Source organism: Akebia trifoliata, chromosome 7, assembly GCF_017979445.1.
Source record: "Akebia trifoliata isolate Shusen 1 chromosome 7, ASM1797944v1, whole genome shotgun sequence".
NCBI classification, from domain to species: Eukaryota; Viridiplantae; Streptophyta; class Magnoliopsida; order Ranunculales; family Lardizabalaceae; genus Akebia; species Akebia trifoliata.
This window is the reverse complement of record NC_141381.1, coordinates 30730445-30750187: the sequence shown is the minus strand read 5'-3', so window position 1 is coordinate 30750187 and position 19743 is coordinate 30730445. Positions and strand designations below refer to the sequence as shown.

General features: G+C 34.6%; 3 protein-coding genes across 3 annotated transcripts; 2 read left to right on the top strand and 1 right to left on the bottom strand.

The window, feature by feature from the left end:
- Positions 1–2815: 2815 nt before the first annotated feature.
- Positions 2816–6331, bottom strand: LOC147398985 (Pentatricopeptide repeat (PPR) superfamily protein). The gene has a single exon (XM_086448362.1). It carries the CDS (start codon positions 6207–6209, stop codon positions 4815–4817), a length of 1395 nt encoding a protein of 464 aa, XP_086304488.1. The 5' UTR covers positions 6210–6331; the 3' UTR covers positions 2816–4814.
- A 2155-nt stretch (positions 6332–8486) lies between these two features.
- Positions 8487–11381, top strand: LOC147398984 (Protein kinase superfamily protein). The gene is made up of 2 exons (XM_086448361.1): positions 8487–9993; positions 10414–11381. The coding sequence occupies exons 1-2, from the start codon at positions 9260–9262 to the stop codon at positions 11285–11287; spliced, it is 1608 nt and encodes a 535-aa protein (XP_086304487.1). The 5' UTR covers positions 8487–9259; the 3' UTR covers positions 11288–11381.
- Positions 11382–12638: 1257 nt separating this feature from the next.
- On the top strand, positions 12639–17563 carry LOC147398983 (putative prolyl 4-hydroxylase 7). Its single transcript, XM_086446782.1, has 7 exons — positions 12639–12751; positions 13679–13736; positions 14210–14314; positions 14571–14628; positions 15754–15923; positions 16104–16170; positions 17301–17563. Exons 1-7 carry the CDS (start codon positions 12639–12641, stop codon positions 17492–17494), a joined length of 765 nt encoding a protein of 254 aa, XP_086302908.1. The 3' UTR covers positions 17495–17563.
- Positions 17564–19743: the final 2180 nt, after the last annotated feature.

Here is a 19743-nt window from a genome sequence, read left to right as displayed (position 1 = left end):
ACTCTTCAAACCTTTGTAATGTTTGAAGAGTGTTTTAATCTTTCATTGGGTGAATAACTAATTTAAGAAATTGGTATGTAATAATTAGAAGTTGATTGTCAATAGCAGCTTTCTTGTATAAATAACCACTTTAGTAACTTCTGAAATGAGAAAGGGTAGTTTCGCTTTCTTAAGGTTGATATCTTAGAGAGATATTCGACCACAGTTCACGTTAATTGCAAAGAAGATTAAAGGGTATTTTTATCATTTCAAAAATAAGCTAAATCTCTCATTAACTCCACCATTTATCATTATACATGTAAGGAAGTCAAAAGGTGTATGTATGCAAACTTATTGAAAACATAGGGGTATCTCTAATATTCACCAAAACATAGCAGGGTATGTCTAAATTACCCATAACTAAATAATAATAGATAATTAATTGACAATCCTTGAGAGAATTTTTCATGAATTTCTCTTTCTCTTTAAAGGGATTCTCCCTTTTAAAAGTAATTCTCTCCATTTCAGTTTCTATGAATCCTTTTAAGCTCATGAGTGAACTTTACACATATATATGGTGGTACCAATGTAGACAGCCCAGTGAAAGAGACTTGTCTTTGGAGATTGAATGTGTCTATCTATTGTGAGTTTGTGACCCTCTTTTTCTTTTAGTTGAGAATCTTTTGCTTTAAGTGCACTAAATACTTCAGGTTCTTACTTAATGCGAAGTAATGAAATTTGTTAAAATTTTGGATCCATTACCATCACCACAAGATAGGTATAAATAAAGGAAAGGTATGGAAGATAAGGTAACCTATAAAAATATAGTTAAATAATTCCTAATCTGGAAAGTATTCTAAAATAATCTTCTTGAAAATATGATACAGAGTCTTAATAAAATGATCTTATCACTAATAGTCTAGTAGGAGGACAAGGATTTGTTCGGTCGACACAAACTTTAATATAAGTTTTTGATGATGATGATGATGAATTTTCAGACAAAAAATTAGAGTAGTTAGGTCATTGAATTCTTTATAATGGACGATGTTTCCTTATCTTGATTTAGTTGCAAGTTGAGATAGATGAATAAAAAGATTATGAAAGATAAAATTAGAAACAAACACCTCAAACAAAAGAGTCGTGATAATTTTATGCCCCTATCACAGAACCAGAGATCATTTGCCTCAGGATACACAAGAAAAAGATTTATGATTATGCGTATCCCGAGGAAATGATCTTCGGTTCTATGATCGAGATGTCATAAAATCATTATTCTAAATAAAATATAAAATTAGTTTCAATAAAATCTTAAACTAAGATAAAGACATTTGAGATGATTTGGGCATCTACAAGGAAGGTGGAGTACTTTTTCTGAAGAAATATTCCAATTGAAGGTCGTGAAAGAGCGAAAGGATTACCCCAAAAATAGTGAAAGCAGACTCTCAATAACAAAAGACTTGGCTTTGGACTAAGAGAAATGTAGAAATAAGATTTGTTTTGCTAGCACAAAACTTGAGATAAGAATCTTATTAGCTATATGGGTATTTGAGAGCCAACTGTTGTTAGGCACCTTCACATAGACCAAGAGGCTTTTGGAGAGTTTTTGGGCACAAAAAGATGTTTAAAAGGACATGGAAGTAATTTTCAAAGTTTGCACCTTTGAATGTTCTTGGAAAGTGGCATGGGTGTTCTTATGTCCCTACATAAGGCTCTGCTAGTTCTTATTGTTTGCTCAATCCCCTAAGATACAAAAAAGTAGCAAAGAAATATAAATTGCAAAAATAAAATAATCAAGAAGATGATTAATTACCTCCGAGCAGTTGGCTCAGTAGTAAAACTAGTGATAGGGGTTTGTTCCATATGGTCGTGTTTTCAAAATTAGGTGGCCTTTTGATATACTTTGTGCAAGTTAGAAAACATTCATGGGGTCAGGGAATGAAACCGTATAAATTAGTCCACATCCCAAAAGATGTAGGATATCCCACCTTATAAAATAATAAACAAATGATCACAAAAGTCATAGTACGAGACGTAAGATTGTTGCGGTCAAGATCTTATCTAGGACAATCGACCGAATAGGAAAAGGTCACCTTAAATGAGGTCCTAGTACCATAAATATCAATGAAAAGTATATGATGGGATGTTATGAACTTAGGACTAATAAAATAATTTCACCAAGAAGGAAACATCACAAATTCGCTACCAAACCCAATTATCTTGCCTTTAAAAGGGATGGGGAAAGGTATATATCTGATTAAAAAGGTTGACAAGTGACTCAACCTGCAATTATTAAAAGTCTTCCTAAAATTGAAATCCAAAGAGAAACTTCTCCCAAATTGAACCATGAAATCTTCAAATCAGTATATTTTCTTTGATGAAGTAGAAAAGAAATTTGAAAAGTGCAGTTCAACAAGGGAATTATCACACTAACGATCCTCCTAAAATTGTATTATATTTCCTCTGCAAGTTATGTGAAACTTAGAAAGTGCCTTAAGCATACCTTTCCAAACATTACAATTATACGATTTGGTCCTCTACTTGCACCACTCTCCAAAGCCAGATTGGCAAAATCATACTTTATGTAGGTGACTATGTTCAATAAACTATCTTGATCAATTTCATACCTTATTCTATCATTTCTAAAAGTGATTGTTTCATCATTTTTTAAAGTTATAATATTTGCTAATACTTTCAACATTTCCACTATATTCCTATCATTTATCTAAAATTGTAATTATTTCCAATGTCAAAGTTTTCTTGACATCTAAATTTAATAACTTGAAACACAAAAGCTGCTAGGAAAAACAAGATCACCTTTCCATGCACTTCATTTAAGTTTTTCTTTTATAAATATAAGATTTTATAAATATCAAAAGAAAATACAAAGGAAGAGGGTGAGGAGGCCCCCAAACAAAAAAGCCAACAGAAAAGTAAGAAAACCGCAAGAAACTAACAGTTACAATTACAAAGGCGGTCCCATCTAAACACAAAGTCATCAAAGGAAACACTGAAGAACTCCTTATGAAGCTTCGCCCAAATAAACAATAACCCTGGAACTTCCATAAACATGGTATGCTCATTACCCTCCTTTCCATGGAACATCAAGTTATTCCTCTCTCTCCAAAGCCCCCAAGCAATGGCCGAATCAAGAATAGCCCACAAAAGTCTTCTTATATAGGAGAAGATATTATAAGACCACCCCTCAAGCATCATCAAGACGGTATGAGGAAGAACTCAATGCATTTATAACCGAAGAAGGAAAGAAGCCCAAATACCATGAGAGAATGAACAATTAAGTAAAATATGATCCACAAACTCCCCGTCTCTCATACAAAGAGGGCAAAAGTTGGGAGTAATCCACCTAGACACATATTTTTTGATAAGTATAAAGATTTTATAAATATCAAAAGAGAGGAAGAGTACAAAGGAGGTCGAGAAAGCCCCGAAGCAAGAAAGCAAAAAAGAAGGAAAAAAACAATACAAAAGAACAATCAGAAGCAAAACTAAGAGTTACCCAAGCTATCCCATCTAAATACAAAATCTTCAAAAAAGAAACCTCGAAAACTCCTTGTTCAACTTAGCCCAAAAGAACATCAACCCTAATATCTCCATATACACCGTGTGCACATTGTTCTCTTTGCCTTGGAACATCCTGTTGTTTCTCTTCTTCCAAAGACCCAAGCTATGGTCAAAAGAAGAAACCCCATGAGTGCCTCTTTTTGTGAGAGAAGATATTATAAACCCACCCTTCTAACAAAAAAATGAAGTTTTTAGGGAGAACCCAACACATTTGAAACGAGGAAAGAAATGAAGACCAACTACCTCGAGAGAAGAAGTAATGAATAGCGTATGATCCACGGATTCCCCATCTCTCATACAAAGGGGCAACAATGGGAGTAATCCACCCATGAGGAAATAAATTGTTCAAAGTGAGAATCCTCTCTAAGGAGGCAAGCCAAATAAAGAAGGATATTTTAGAAGGAACAAATGACAACCAAATTGTAAAACCTAGATAAAAATTAACCAACCTTGAAAGAAGGGTTTTGTAAAAAGATCGAACAATGAATCTCTTATCTTTTGCCTTGACCCACTCCCTTTTATCCTAATCATTCTTCCTGACTTAGACCTCATTTAAGAAGTTAGGAAAAGATGTCACCGCACATATATCAAAATTTGTAAAACACGAGAGATCGGCCCAACTCAATAAAGTGAGGAGAAAAAGCTTAAACTCGTCCCATCCATTAATGGAGGGGAAGTGTAACTGAAATAAGAGGGACAAACCTCCTTGAACATCTAGGAGTACCTCATCCTTTTGCACTTGTCTGCACTTCTATATTCATTTCTGCAACAGAACATGCCAAGATCAAACACCAAACCTGCACTTTGCACGCCACCACCTTCCCATTATCATTCAAAGGCTGAAGCTCCTGTGAGCATAGTTCTTTGAGCACCCTCCAATGGAAGAGTTGGGTTCCAAGGGTTTCATAGAAAGTGTGACTGGTTGTATCAAATAAACTTGGTTCACTCTTATCCGGTTGCAACAATACCTAGACAAGTATAGCCGGGGTGAGACCTATGCTCCCAATACACACAAATTCTCCCTTGAAGTCATGGCCCTCGCATGTAGTGAAGCAAATTTTTGGCCATCCCTCTTTGTTGGGCTGCCACTTGGGTCATGAAGTGGCCAACTCTCCACAAACAAGAAGTCTAACAGTGATTCGAACTTATGATCAAGATTCTCACCTGATTCAAACCTATCTAAGCAAAAGCTTCTTGTCACCTTAAGCTCTTGATATGGATCAGCCTTCTTAACACATCCAAGCATCAAATTTCCTCTATGGTAAAGCCTTTTGGGTCATCATCGGTTTCACAAGCATCACTTGATTATATCTACTATTGATCCCATCCTCGATCCTTCGTCTTAGTTCATCTGGAAAACCAGCCTCACGTGTTGAATTCAATGCATCACAAACTAATTTATACGTATATTCTCTCGGAATTGACCCTCCATTGACCAATTCAACAAGACAGTCCCGAGCCTCCACCACCCTTCCCGATTCACAAAGAGCGTGAATGACCGGTGTGTAAGAACTTGAAGTGGGTATCCCATGCTTCTCTGTCTTCATCCGATGCATCATCTCAACAGCCTTGTCAATCTCATTAACAGCACTGTAATATCTGATAAAAGAATTGTAAGTAATCCGATTAGGAACACAACCCTTTTGTATCATATCGTCAAAAAGCTCTAAAGCTCTACCTATTCGATACGTCTTGCAACAACCATCAATCAAACAGTTATAAGTCACAACATCCGGAACAAAACCCTTAAAGAGCATAACCCGAAACAAGTGGTTCGCTTCCCACATTCTCCTTCTAATGGCCTTACGGCATCCTGTCTGCAAGCTATACTTACAATAAAAACTAATAAAAATCGTGTACGTATAGGTATCGGGCGGGCACCGAAATCCCGGCAATTCCATCTGCTCCAACAAGAACCTCGCTTTTTTAAACTTCCCTACTCGACAAAGAGCACAAATTATTGTATTATAAGCATAAACATCAGGCTTACAATGCAATTGCTTCATCCTATAAAACGCAGCCAATGCCTCATTAACCAAACCCTCCTCTCCTAGAACTTTTATCAAACAGGTGATAGTCGTGGTTGAAACAAGCCGAGCGTCATCCCTCCGAGCAATTTCATTGAGAAATTTCCAAAGAGATCTCAATCTATTTCCCTTAGCCAACACCAAACTCATCTCTCTACAAGTTATCTCATTGTGGGTAAACCCGAATTGGGTTTCAACCCAATAGTAAAACTCTAATGCTTTATCTAACCCTAACTTTACTTTCATGGGGTCTCTGTAAACAGCAGGACCAAGAACACGGATACCTTTACGAGAATTACTAGATTCTAGTCCAAGGTCTCTCTGTTTAAGAGGTGAACGATGACGGAAACCCTTTTGTCTGCCAATGGATCGAGTGCTCTGGAAGAAAAATCTGGGTACAGATCTTAAGACCTCACAGACAGCATCAACAGTCCATATTGGACCTGAAGTAGTGGTTGTAGCGGTGATTTGAGAGTCGAAGGATCGATTCTGTAGTATAGCGGACATTACTTGGTTAACTAGAAAGGATGTATTTTTCGTGGAGGATGAAAATGGGTGTCTATGTAAGAGTAAGAGATTGTGTATAGTTCTCGATTTTTTAAGAAATGAAGAGGCCATCGCCATGGCTGTTTGCCACAGAGTTCGTTAGGCCTCACTGTGAAACAGAGCCAGAGAAGCAAAAGAAGTTGAGACTTTGAGTTCGTCTTCCTCGCGCGGGAAATACAGACAAAAGTGTTAGGCTATGTTTGGTAAGTGTGTGTTTGGTAGTACTTTTCAAAAAAAAAAAGTGTGCGCTTGGTAGTCCTCGTTTAAAATTTAGACTTCAAGAATTTTTAATTCGACTGTTTCCTTTCAAGTTTTGAAGTAGAGATGGGGTGAAGTTGGATGAAACTTTTGAAATCTGATTTCTAATTTTTAAGATGTTTCTAGACTTTAGAAGTGTTATCAAACATAACAATCAAATTTCAGAAGTTTAGAAACATCTAAAGTCGAAAGTCTAGAAACAGTCTAAAAATCACGAGTTCAAAACTTTTAAATTTCAATTCTGAAATTTGAAATCTAAAACAAAATAAATAGAAATAAAACTTTTGAAGTCTGAATTTTAAAAGTGAACCACCTCCGACTTCAGAAGTGTCGCCGAAACACACTAAAACTCATGTTGTTTATTCATTTTCTTTATAGTTCTTTGTGAGGCCTCGTCGGCCTCCTTGTATTTGGTTTTTGCTCTTTTCAATATACTATACTTATAAAAAAAAAATTAAAAAAAAAAAAAAAACCTCTACCCAACATAATGGTTTTAAGAACCGGGTTTTGGGTTGGACTCAACATCATGGTTTCAAGAACCGGTTTTTGGGATCAATTGGGTTGGTTTTGGTTCACTATACGGACTGGCCCATTTCAACTGTGAATGGGCCAAGTTGGTCTCTCTCAAACCAGTTCCAACTGATTCCACAAAATTTACTTAAATTTATGGAAAACTGCCAAAAAAAAAATGATTTTAATGATAAAAGTTGTAAAGCAACGTATCAATGTATCGTACAAGGAATGTTAAACCTTAGTCAATGGTCATACTACATGAAAGAATGGCCCCTTTTTTGCACTTTATTAAAGCTCTGGAAAATGCACTTTATGCTTGAGGAGAAAAGAATGGTCCCTTCCTAGCCCATGCTAGCGTGCCAGTTTTGAGAGGATGGATACTGCTGCCTTCAGCTATCCATCAGTGCCAATTGAAATGTGTTCTAAGCTTTGGACCACCTGGTAGATGCTCTCCTCGGGCCCCCTAAATCTGAGTCTTGGTTAAACCCCCTTACGACACATATGTTCGTTGTACATGAAACAGAGGACACCTTACGAAGATTTGTGGACGATATAATACGCATGATAACATATTTTATAAGACTTATATCAATCTCATATGTGACAATATACAAAGTACCACTTCTTTTTTCAACTGATCTATCCAAACCTCTTAGAGCACCCGACTAATCTTCAAGACAAATGCAATCCCCCCTAACCTGACCTGACACACACCATATAATTTCTGAGATAAATTCCTGAGGTTAACCCCTAAGGGAAGGGATCCAAACTCAAAATCTTTGCTTCCTAAGGCGTGATCTTGATCTTATGACCTATTGTTGGGGATTAATATAAAAAGTTCTTCTAATGAAAAAGTTAGTGCAAATCTTCTCATACTAGTTATCTTTGTTTGATTGATGATACATCATTACAACGATGAGACATTTTCCAATAATAAAAGTCATGCCGAAGGCCAATTGCCTCGCCCCTCCTAGTCGGACCTATAGGTTCGAAACCCCCATAATCAAAAAATAAATAAAATTGCAAGAGATCATCAAGGAACTAATGAATCCCCACAAGCAACAACTTGGAAGATAAAATGGGTAAACATATTCTTGAGTATTTGGTGAAAAAAAAATTGTTTAGAAAAGTCAATCTCGAATTCTCAAATTGACCAATCACAAGAACCATATTGAGGTTGTCCTCAAATTACAAAATTACCCCCATTAGGCTTTGTGCAATTGATCATCCAAGATTTTGTAAGACCCCAAATTAACTTTTTCGTGAGCAAAAAATTCTCAGAGTGTTTGATTTGGTAGCAAAATTAAAATGTAAAAGTGAAATAATGGTCAAAGCATAGTCTTTGATCAATGGTTAAAATCATCACTTGATCAAATGACATGTATGCTAATGATACCGATGGAGGTGGGCCCTTGTTATTATTATTATTTTTTTTTGGTAATCAAGGGAGTATCCCCACCTTTCGTGAGACTATCTACTTGGGGCCACATGCACCATCCAACACCCTATCACATGTTATGGCATTTAAGTAGTTACATTTCTACATAGGGGGCGTGTAGAGACTCAAAACACAAGCAAACCCAGTCGCCCCTTACCACCTCAGCTAACCCCGATGGGTAGAAGTGATCCATTGATAGTGCAAGCAAAATGTGATCCCCTAAAATCTCTAGGATCATACAATCAATTTGAAAGTTCTCACGGTTAGAGATTATCCACCATATATTGATCTGAGGAGCATGTTCGTCAACGCTCATGAGGAACACCATAGATTCCACTCTCTCTCTCACTCTCTTCAAGGACAGTAGAATATGTGAGAGAATCTTATAGATTCTGTACCTACTTCCGTTAAGAGACAGTATAATAAGAATCAGATTAAACTGATGTCATAATCTTGGTGACAACTAGATATATTGCATCCAAAATTCTTACTGCTCATGGGCCAACCAATGCATTGATCTAAGACGTCCATTCAAACACAATTTAAAAATGTGATGGAAACTCTGAAGAACTGTGTCCTCTCTCTGTCTGGCTCGAAACTCCCAAGACTCTCTCTCTCTCTCTCTGTCCTCTGTGTTTTGTCTCTAAGCTGCTCTGTTTCTTGGATACCGCAGAGACTACCACAACTCTTCTCGTTCATTGGGCATTGGGTCTGTAAACACTTGCCCCCCTCTTTTGAATTTTGAAAAACCCTAACCCGCATGATCAGTCCATTTCGCGCCCGCATCTCTCTCTCTCTCTCTCTTTGACCGCCTCGGCGACCGCTCCCCCCTTTCCCTCCAACTTCTTCATCCTTTTTAAACAACTTTTCTCTTTCACGCATTTTATCAAACACTTGGTAGGTTAAACTTTCTTTCGAGATGGTCGATAATGGTGGTAGTTGTAGTGGTGATGCTGACTCTATTTCAGTTGGAAAAAGTGGTCCTTTACGATTTTCAACTCTTAGTTCCAGTTTAGAGGATCTTAGCTTCAAGAACAGTCTCAGTAGTTTTACCATTACTGGTTCTACAAACAGTGTAAGTAGTAAAACCAGTGATGGGTGTTGTAATGGAAAGCAAATTGACTTAAATCCTGAAGAGGGTATTAAAAATGGGGAATTTTTAGAATACCCAGTGAGTGAGAAGAACAGCTTGAGATCTCCTAGCATTAGTAGTAGCATTGTTGATGGAAATGAGACTAGTTGTAGAAGTTTTTACCCTAACAAGCCTCATAAGGGTAATGATATCCGATGGGACGCGATACAGTGTGTGAAGTTGAAAGATGGGGTTTTGGGTTTGAGCCATTTTAGACTTTTGAAGAAGCTTGGGTGTGGAGATATTGGGAGCGTGTACTTGGCTGAGTTAAGAGGGGTTGGTTGTTTGTTTGCCATGAAAGTGATGGATAAAGGGTTGTTGGAGGGAAGGAGAAAGTTGTCCAGAGCACAAACAGAGAGGGAGATTTTGGGGTTATTGGATCATCCTTTTCTTCCAACTCTTTATTCGCATTTTGAGACAGAGAAGTTTTCTTGCTTACTTATGGAGTTTTGCAGTGGTGGAGATCTCCATACACTACGACAAAGGCAGCCGGGCAAGCATTTTACGGAGCAAGCGGCACGGTTAGTCCCACATAGCTCATGAACTTCTCTTATATTATTTTTTAGGCCCTCATTTCTTTTGCACCTCATTTTATTTATCTATGATCATTAAAATTACAAAACAAGGATAAATGCCCATGCCAACATTGCAAGATTCTATACTACAACTATAACTATCAGGCTTGAAGTCAGTTTGATTGCCCTGGTTCATAATTCACCAAGTTTTTTGGTAGAATGAAGAGAGGAATTTTGGGTACTTAACAAATTTGGTGAATATGATTAAAACGACATAAGAGTTTAGTCCGACAGCTCAAACCCAATGTGGAGCTTTGGCTACATAATTTGATCAATGTGATTCTGGTTATTAAAACATTGAGAGAGAAATGATCACAAATCATCAAACCAGCCATTAGTTGCTAATCAATTTCCATGTTTTTGTAGGTTCTATGCTTCTGAAGTGCTCCTTGCACTTGAGTATCTACATATGATGGGTGTTGTGTATAGGGACTTGAAACCTGAAAATGTTTTGGTGAGGGAAGATGGCCATATCATGCTGTCTGATTTTGATTTATCATTGAGGTGCTATGTGAGTCCCACACTCATAAAATCCAATGCCGAACCATCTCGAAGGACCTCTACCTACTGTGTTCAGCCTGCTTGTATTGATCCGGCATGCCAATTACCAGTTTGTGTGGAGCCGATGTGTTTGCAACCCACGTGTTTTATTCCCCGTCTTTTCCAATCAAAGACAAACAAGGGGAAGAATGAAGGTACAAGTATGACCCATATGGATTCTCTTCCTGTTCTTCTCGCGGAACCAACAAGTGCCCGCTCAATGTCATTCGTAGGGACTCATGAATACTTAGCTCCGGAGATAATCAAAGGGGAAGGTCATGGAAGTGCTGTGGATTGGTGGACATTTGGTATTTTCTTGTATGAATTGCTTCATGGGAAGACACCATTCAGGGGTAGTGGCAACCGTGAGACATTGTTCAATGTAGTTGGACGGCCATTAAAATTCCCAGATGGATCGACAGTCAGTTTTGCGGCCAAAGACTTGATTAGGGGTTTGCTTGTAAAGGACCCACAAAAGAGATTAGGATACAAAAGGGGTGCCCCTGAAATCAAACAACACCCTTTCTTTGAAAATGTGAATTGGGCTCTTATACGTAGTACACACCCTCCAGATATTCCTAAACCAGTTGATCTAACTTTTGTTAATCGCACAAATAGCTCATCATCGTGTCCAATTGACAAGGGAGCTACTGATTCAGACAATTCATCAAGTCCATACTTAGATTTTGAATTTTTCTAGATTAATTTGGCGGGAAATGACACTATAGTTGTACTTGAGGTGGTTTAGTTTTAGTTACTGATGTAAATTTATTTCATCAATGAAATTTTGTTTCCATCTATACATCAAATGTTTGCAGTGGACTTGTTTCAGTTTTCTCATCTACTTTTAGGTGCAATTGGCTTGCAAATGAGGGTGTTACATTTAATAAAACAAAACAAAAAATCACTTTTGAATATTTTGAGTACTGACTTTGTTGAGACCTGCAGAAGGAATGGGTGATTCATCTTTGTTTATAACTGTCGCGATCTTAGAGATCACACATTTCCATTAGTCCACGTGTATTGAAGGGCATCCCATTGTGAATAATGTTGGTATTTTTATAATTTTTGGATGCCTTCCAATACACTTAGGCTGTTGGACCAATGGAATTGTGTGATCTCCGTGTGTCTCTAAAATGTTGATTTACAAAATTGCTCCCCTTTTGGATAGGTGATCTGGAATGGAATGCCTTCCAATACACTGCATTTGATGCTTGGACAGATTTTTAGACTTTAATGGCACTGAAATTTATCATGGCTGTTTAACATCATGTATTATTAATAAACACTTATGTACATTAATTCTAGGGTTACAACTGTTGTCTTATTGACAACATTGATGCTATAGAGGTTGAAGATCTTGAAGATGAGTGGTTTTAAGAAGAGAAAAATCAAGAATTTTTTGCTAGAATGTGAGGGCATTTAGAACATTTTTCTTTAGTCTATAAGAGAAAAAGAAGGTCAAGTATGCATGCCAACAGTTTGAAAACATAGGGTATCTCAAATATTCATCAAAACAGGAAGGGGTACATTTAAATCACCCTAATTTATTTGGTAAAAGAGGAGATTTTCATTTTATTTGGGGGCAGAAAAATAAATAAAGGTGGATATTTACTAGAGAGAGATCTAAAGAGAAGTTTAGTACAAGAAATAAGTTAGAACCCTTTAGAGTAGCTGATCACATAAATGTTTGAGAGGTTTATTAACTGTTACATTATAATGGCTACAGTTTAAAAGTTAAAACCCCCTCTAATAAATCCCACTTTCCCTTTGTTCCTCCAACAACATAATTAAAAAAAAAAAAAAACTCTCTTTCTCTCTTGCCTTGGAGATTCAATCCAACAAATAACATTTTTAATGGATTTTCGAATTTTTCTTTCTCCATCACTTTTACTATTTATTCTCTCTTTTGCCCATATTTTTCATTTATCTCTTCAACTTCCAAGGTGGCTAGGAGGACGGAAGATGTAATACATCTCTCTCTCTCTCTCTCTCTCTCTCTCTCTCTGTTTGTATGTTTGTCTGTCTATCTATCTTTTCTTATAGAAGAGATGTTACATTTGATTTTGTTGTTCTTCCTCAGACACGAATCACAGCTTAGACTTGAGCAAAACAGTTGGGGTGTCGATCCCACCCGAGTTATCCAACTCTCTTGGATTCCCAGGTCTCCCTCTAAATTTTGATCTCCTTATATTTTGGATTTTTCAACTTACCTTCATCAACTAATTAAATATAAGAGGTGTCATGAGCAAATGAGGATGTATTTGAAAGGCTTATTTGTAATTTAAAATATTAACTAAAATGTGGTCTTGAAGATTACGTAATAAGAAAATATAATTTTATAAGTTTAAAAACTAATCAGTTTTCTTGATTTTTGATCAAAATGACTTTAATTATATTAAGAAACAACTTTTAAGTATTTTTAAAATTCAAGTTTTGATGTCGAACCACTTATACTCCCGCCTTCTCTCCTTGTAATAATAAAGATATTTCAAAGTAACTTTCAAAGTTAAAAATTTAAACCATGTATCTTTGACTGTTGACTTTACAAGACAAAATCTGTCAGAGTTGAGATGGCCAGTTGGTGGTTGTAAATGTGACTTTGTAAGGTAAGTAGGGATCGAGCAAAAAAATCCGATATCAATTTTTTATATTTATAATAAAAGTATTTTATTTTAGTATTTTTAGAAAACCATAATTTAAAATAATATCGAATCATCGATAAAAAGTTTTTTCCCTGACCAATAATACTTATTATAAATATTTATTGAATAATAACTACTATATAAAATTTTAAATATATTCAGAAAGTTGATGTTTAATTGTTATTTGGAAATACTATTAATTAAAAAAATTAATCTCATTTCATAATCGACACAAAATTTGGGCTTGCATTTCCCTACTATAATTGAAACAGACCCTTTACTATGTTCAATATTTTGGGCCACTTCTGTTTTAATTTTTTAATTTTTCAATTTTTTTTAATTTTATATAACTAAGTCACTCTATCTGTTTTTCATTAAAAAAATAAATTATATTTTTCAGAATACCTTAAGCAATACTTCACCACCTAATGTTTGGTCTTGGACAGAATTTTCTTGCACAAGGAATTTCTCTCAGAAGAAGAATGTGACCATCTTATTAATCTGGTGAGAAAGAATAAATATTGTTTTTTTTTTTTTTCCTTCAACTTCTCTAAGGATTTATTTCAAGTTTTTTACGAAACTATTCGAGTATTTTGCAAAAATTATTGAATAAATCATTTGTTAATATTTAAGAAAATGGTCATATTTTATGATTTTATAATTAATTTGTGTACAAAAACACCTACCACGATCACATTTGCTATTTACTTGTTTGTAAACATTCAATCAAATCAATGCCATAAAGATAAATTCATCAAATTACATGGTATGTGTTTCCATTAAAAATACAATTACAAATTGTTTTTCCTAATTATTAAAAAAATGATTGATTCAATAATTTCAGAAAAAAGATATAGCTGTTTTATTAATTTCACGTATTTTCAAAATATAAATTAAGAACTTTTTTTTTTTTTTTTTTTTTTTTTTTTTGTAATTTAATTCCATAACATATATTTGCTTGTTGACTTTGGATATAGGCGAGGGGAAAATTGAAGAGATCGCTGGGAGTGAACGGTATTACTGGGATGATCCAGAGGAGTAAGCATCGAACTAGCTTAGGCACGAGCCTCCAACACAGACAGGTTAACTCTCTCTCTCTCTCTCTCTCTCTCTCTCTCTCTCTCTCTCTCTAATTTTTATGTCAATCGATCGGATTGAAATTGGGTATATGACCATTTTCATAAATATTATAAAAAAGAATGACTGATTCAGTAATTTCAGCAAAATACATAATTATTTTAGTAGTACACTAAGTCCAATAATTTGTTAATTTTCTTTTTTATTATAATTTGTTAGAAGTTTGGAAGGCTTATATTTTTCTCTTTTTTGCCTTGGAAGGATAAAATTGTCGCAAGCATACAGGAAAGAATTGCAGCTTGGACCTTACTTCCAGAGGGTATGTCATTACATAGCATAGTTTTTTGGCCAATTTATCAAAACATGCACTGAAAATCGAAATTTTACCATTCAAATTAATTTTAAAAATGGTAATTTACTGTTTTTGAAAATAAGAGGTTTTACCAAAATGGTAAGAAATAAAATAATGAACAGTATTTTACCATTTTTTAATCCAAAATACCCTTTTTTTTTTTTTTTTTTTAACTTTACAAAAAAAAAATTAAGGAAAAAAATGGTAAAAGGTTAAAGACGAATAAAATGGTCTCTTTTATTACCCAATACATGAAAGAGTTGGGTTGCGATAAATGTGAAGGGTAACATTAGTAAAAATGTAGGAGAAAGTAGGGGTGTCAATCGAGCCCGGCCCACCCGATAAAACAAGGGCTAGGGCCTTCATATCGAGCCCGCAAAAGTAGGGCCGAGCTTAATAATGTTCAGTCTGTTAAATCCGAGTTAGGCTAGGGCCTTATAGTGCCCTATCCGGCCCAGCCTTACCTTTGTCGGTTTAATATTTCTTATAGAAATATTTATAATATTTATAGTTAGGAAAATATTTTTCTAATAAAAGTAAAATATATTATCTAATTATAATTTAACTGTCATCAATAACCTTTATAGGTTAATAAGACATTAATTTCAACTTCGATTGCATCATCTTTAAACATGCACAAAAAAATTTATTTGAAAAATACATTTTTTTCATTAAAAATAATTAATTTTAGTCATTTTATTGGGCCCGAACTCAGCCTGAGTCAAGTCTGAGCCCATTAGGGTTGGGCTAGGTCTTAGTCGACTTAGGACCGATACTAAGATAGGGCTAGTCTAAGTAGGGCCCACCTCTTTAGGGTCAGTTAGTGCTCTACCAAAAGCCTGGAAGAAAGAGAGAGGTTTTTTTTTTCACAAAAGTTGAAAGTATCGTACATTTTATTTTATTTTTTTCCATTTTGGTAAAAATCTTGTTTCCCAAAACGATAATTTACCATTATTAGAATTAATTTGAATTGTGCACCATTTTGGAAAATTTTCAATTTTCATGCTCCATTTTGATAATTTGCTCTAGTTTTCTGTTTTTTTGCCTTTAATAAGACATCATTTGAACTTACAATAATCTTGTGCTAATCAGAAAATGGGGAGAGTCTACAAATTCTTCGATACGAGAACGGTGAAAAATATGATCCACATGTCGATTATTTCAATGGCACTTGGAAGGATTTACGCGGAGGAGAACGGTTTGCTACAGTACTCATTTACTTATCTAATGTTGAAAAGGGTGGAGAAACAATCTTTACTGAGGTTTGGGCACTTTAATCTTTCAGCCATGGATGCGTAATAAGGATCATCGTTCATCGTAAATAATCAAATTCCAATTGAAATAAAATACTTAAGATGAATCAATGAATCATTAATAGATTAGTGCTTAGACTCATGGATAAGCTCATACTAACAGATGACACAAATATTCATCTTTTATAGGCTGAAGTAATTCAAGAGAAGGATGATGATGATACCTGGTCTGACTGTGCCAAATATGGCTATGCAGGTAAAACTACGCAACCATTCATGATGTTTCTTACGTATAGTTGCAAGATTATGTGCTTTGTTTTTAGAAACTTTTATTGGTCAAATTCCGAACATAATTACAATTTGTATAAGTCAAAACCATTTAAATAATTTTTTTTTTAAATATATTTTTATTTTAAAATTTATTATTATTATTAATTATAGACTAGATTAATAGATGTTTAACAACAAAATCATATTGTTTGTATGGCATAAATATTGAAATTCTTAAAACAAAATCAATGGCATTGACGATTCCTTCGAATATCTGTATGGGTGGATTTATAGTGGGGGTTATGGGAGCACTTGCCCCCACAAGAATTTTTTAAATTTATAAGGATTTTTTTTTTTTTTTTTTTTTTTTTTTTGTGTGTGTAAGTATAAAGCTTTTATAAAGAAAGAAAGAAAGAGAAAAAATATATAGAAGGCCAAGATAGCCCTCCAAAACAAAAATAATAACCAAACGAAAACTAAAAACAATAAAGAGCTAAACATATAAGGATTTACATGCAACTACCACTAATAACAATGGCTTGAAAAAAAAAAAATTTGTGCATTCGCCCCCACACAAAATAAAAAATTGTAAGAGTCTTAATTGACCCCATGTAGACAAAATCCTAACTCTGCCTCTGACTATCTGGCTCAGTTACAACCAAGATGACTCGGGTGCAGGGGCAAAGCTAGTAAGGAGCTTGTGGGGGGGGAAATTGCCCCAACAAAACTTTGAAATGACTTGTATTTTCAACTAACTACATGCCTAATTTTCTCTCACTCCCTTACCTCCTTCCAATTTTTGCCCCCGTTCCCCTTTCAATTTTTGAAAATAGTGTTGCCTCTTGATTGGGCCTTCTCTCATAGACTAATTGGAAAAGACCTAAATATCATTTTCTTAACTTCCAATAAAATACCTCTGAATTTCTCCTCAAAACCATTTATCTTCAAATTCTTCAATTGTACCATTAACTATGGTTTGCCCCCATTACGATAAAGTCATGGCTCTGCCCTTGCTCGGGTGAGTCATCACATCCTCAAACGGGTTTTAAAACCATATTCCGGATTCAAAAGCATATCATCTGACTAAATATTTTGTATTGTTTTTCTCCCTCTCAGTGAAGCCTAAGAAGGGTGATGCGTTGTTGTTCTTCAATCTTCATCCCAACACAACTATTGATAAAAATAGTATACACGGGAGCTGCCCAGTCATTGAGGGTGTGAAGTGGTCTGCAACTCGTTGGATTCACATAAGACATCGAAATCGAATTAGCTCACGGCATGATGTAGCAAATTTTGATGAAGGCAATTAAATACATAAGATGACTGCACCAAGTTTAAGTAGAGTGTTTCATAAGAAATTCAAGAAAACTCTTGAAACAGACAAGATGGAGACTTGAATGATTTTGATGATTATAGAAGCAATCTTTAACTTGTAATAAGCTCTCCTATTGATTTCTTATAACATTTTGAGAGGTCTTTAATTTACTTGAAAGCTCAAGTCTCAAATAACCTCCAAATTCTAAAAGCAAACTCACCTTTTAGAGCTATTTCATAGACCGAGTCCCTTCTTGTTGAGCATTGGTGCCATACTTTAGATTACTTGCGATTTCATGAAGGGAACAGATAAAGACAAAAATCTCACATAAATAAATAGGGAAAATTACTTTAAGGATCCTGACAAAAGGATTTATTTCTAAATTGTACCCTAAATTTTAGGTGGTAATTTGATAAGACATTTTGTAAACTTTTTAATTTCTTAAAGATCCCTCATCAATGACTAACTAACCGTTTTTTAATTTACTGTCGAGTTTATTATTTTTTGTTTATTGTCGAACTCGACGTTTTTTCATTTTGTTAGTGTCGAATTCACCATTATTTACTATCGAACTTGACGCTTTTTATTTATTGTTGAGTTCACCAATTTTAAAATAAAAAGCGGTGAACTCAACACTAGTAAAATCTATCTATTTTCAATTTTGAGTTTTTTTTTTATTACTAAAATACATAGAAAGATTGACTAAAAAATTAATATAATGACTTGTTTAGATGATTTCAACTCAAAAGAACCATTTTTGATCAATTTGCATTAAAAAAAACTATAAAAAAAGGGGGAAAACCCCCTTGAAAATAACTTCTTCTTCCTTCTTAAATCCTTTCTGACAAATGGAATCTTAGAAACTCGATTGAGATGTCAAAAATCCAATTTTTTTGAATGAAAATAATGAGTTCAATTGGTTAGAGCATTCAATCATGAGAAATGTGGGAGATGAGGTCAAAGACTGTAAAGAAAAGAAAATTTTACTAAATGGACTAGTAAGAGACCACCCAAAACTTAAGGATTATTTAGAAAAAAAATCCCTCCATCAAGTTCCTTTAAGTAATTTTTCCAAATAAATATGTCAATTCTACTTATTAAATAATCAAAATGATCAAATACCTCATAACCATACTCTATGTACTTGTGAAACTCACCAAGTTTCTCAAAAAAAATTATATATATTCCTGTTTCTGAAGGTTACACAGATAACCTTTATCTTTAAATCGTGTAATGGGTTGGGATTCGCAGACTCATGAAAAGTTAACTCATATGTTCACACACAATCCGGACCGTGTATATGTGAGATCCAACTGTATGGATAAAAGATGTGTCCAAAGAAAATATTACAGATCTCTAAGATACATCTCAACCGTTGGATTTCAAGTATATAAAGTCCGGATTGTGAATGAAAGAGAATATGCTACAGATCTCTAAGATACATCTCAACCGTTGGATTTCAAATATACACGGTCCAAATTGTGTGTGAACATATGAGTTCACATTTCATGAGTCTACTAATCCCATCCCGTAATGAGTAATATATGCTATCGATGTATTTCTCTTATTTGTTTGTGATGCCTCAAATGTATACAAGTTTGTTCAAAACTGATACACTACAACTACACATTGACTCAAATACGAATGAAAATATGAGTGCGCTACACGTATGTTCATTGCATCATATTTCACCAAGTATTTCTCAATCAAGTGCTAAAGATTGAAGGATTTAGACTTTTAAAGTTGGGCTTTTAAGCAACAAAAATTTCTTGGAAATTTATGTTCATCTTTATAGGTATTTGCTCAATTTTTCTAGGGATACGTTTTTAGTTGAAGGGTTTAGGTATTTAACTATTCTAAAATAATATAAAACAAAATTAAAGAACAAGTTAGAGCTTCATTAAGAGCTAATAACATTCATAGAGAGCTCGAGCCTTGCTATAGTGAAAGGACCATCGATTTTCCTTTAGTATATAACACTCGTATCTCAAAAAAAACATCTGTGGAGAAAAATGTATTGATTTCCCCCATGCAATCGACTTTTGCTATGCAGCATGAAAAATAAAAATTAGGAAAATCTAGAATTCACTACAAAAGAACTCTCAAAAAGAAATTTTATTTAACTGAAGATAATTTCTACATTATAGATACATCCTTTTATAGAAAAAAAGTTTTAACCCTAATAAAATATGAAAATAAAAAAATAGCAAAAATTACACTAAAATGGTAAAATCGATGTAATTC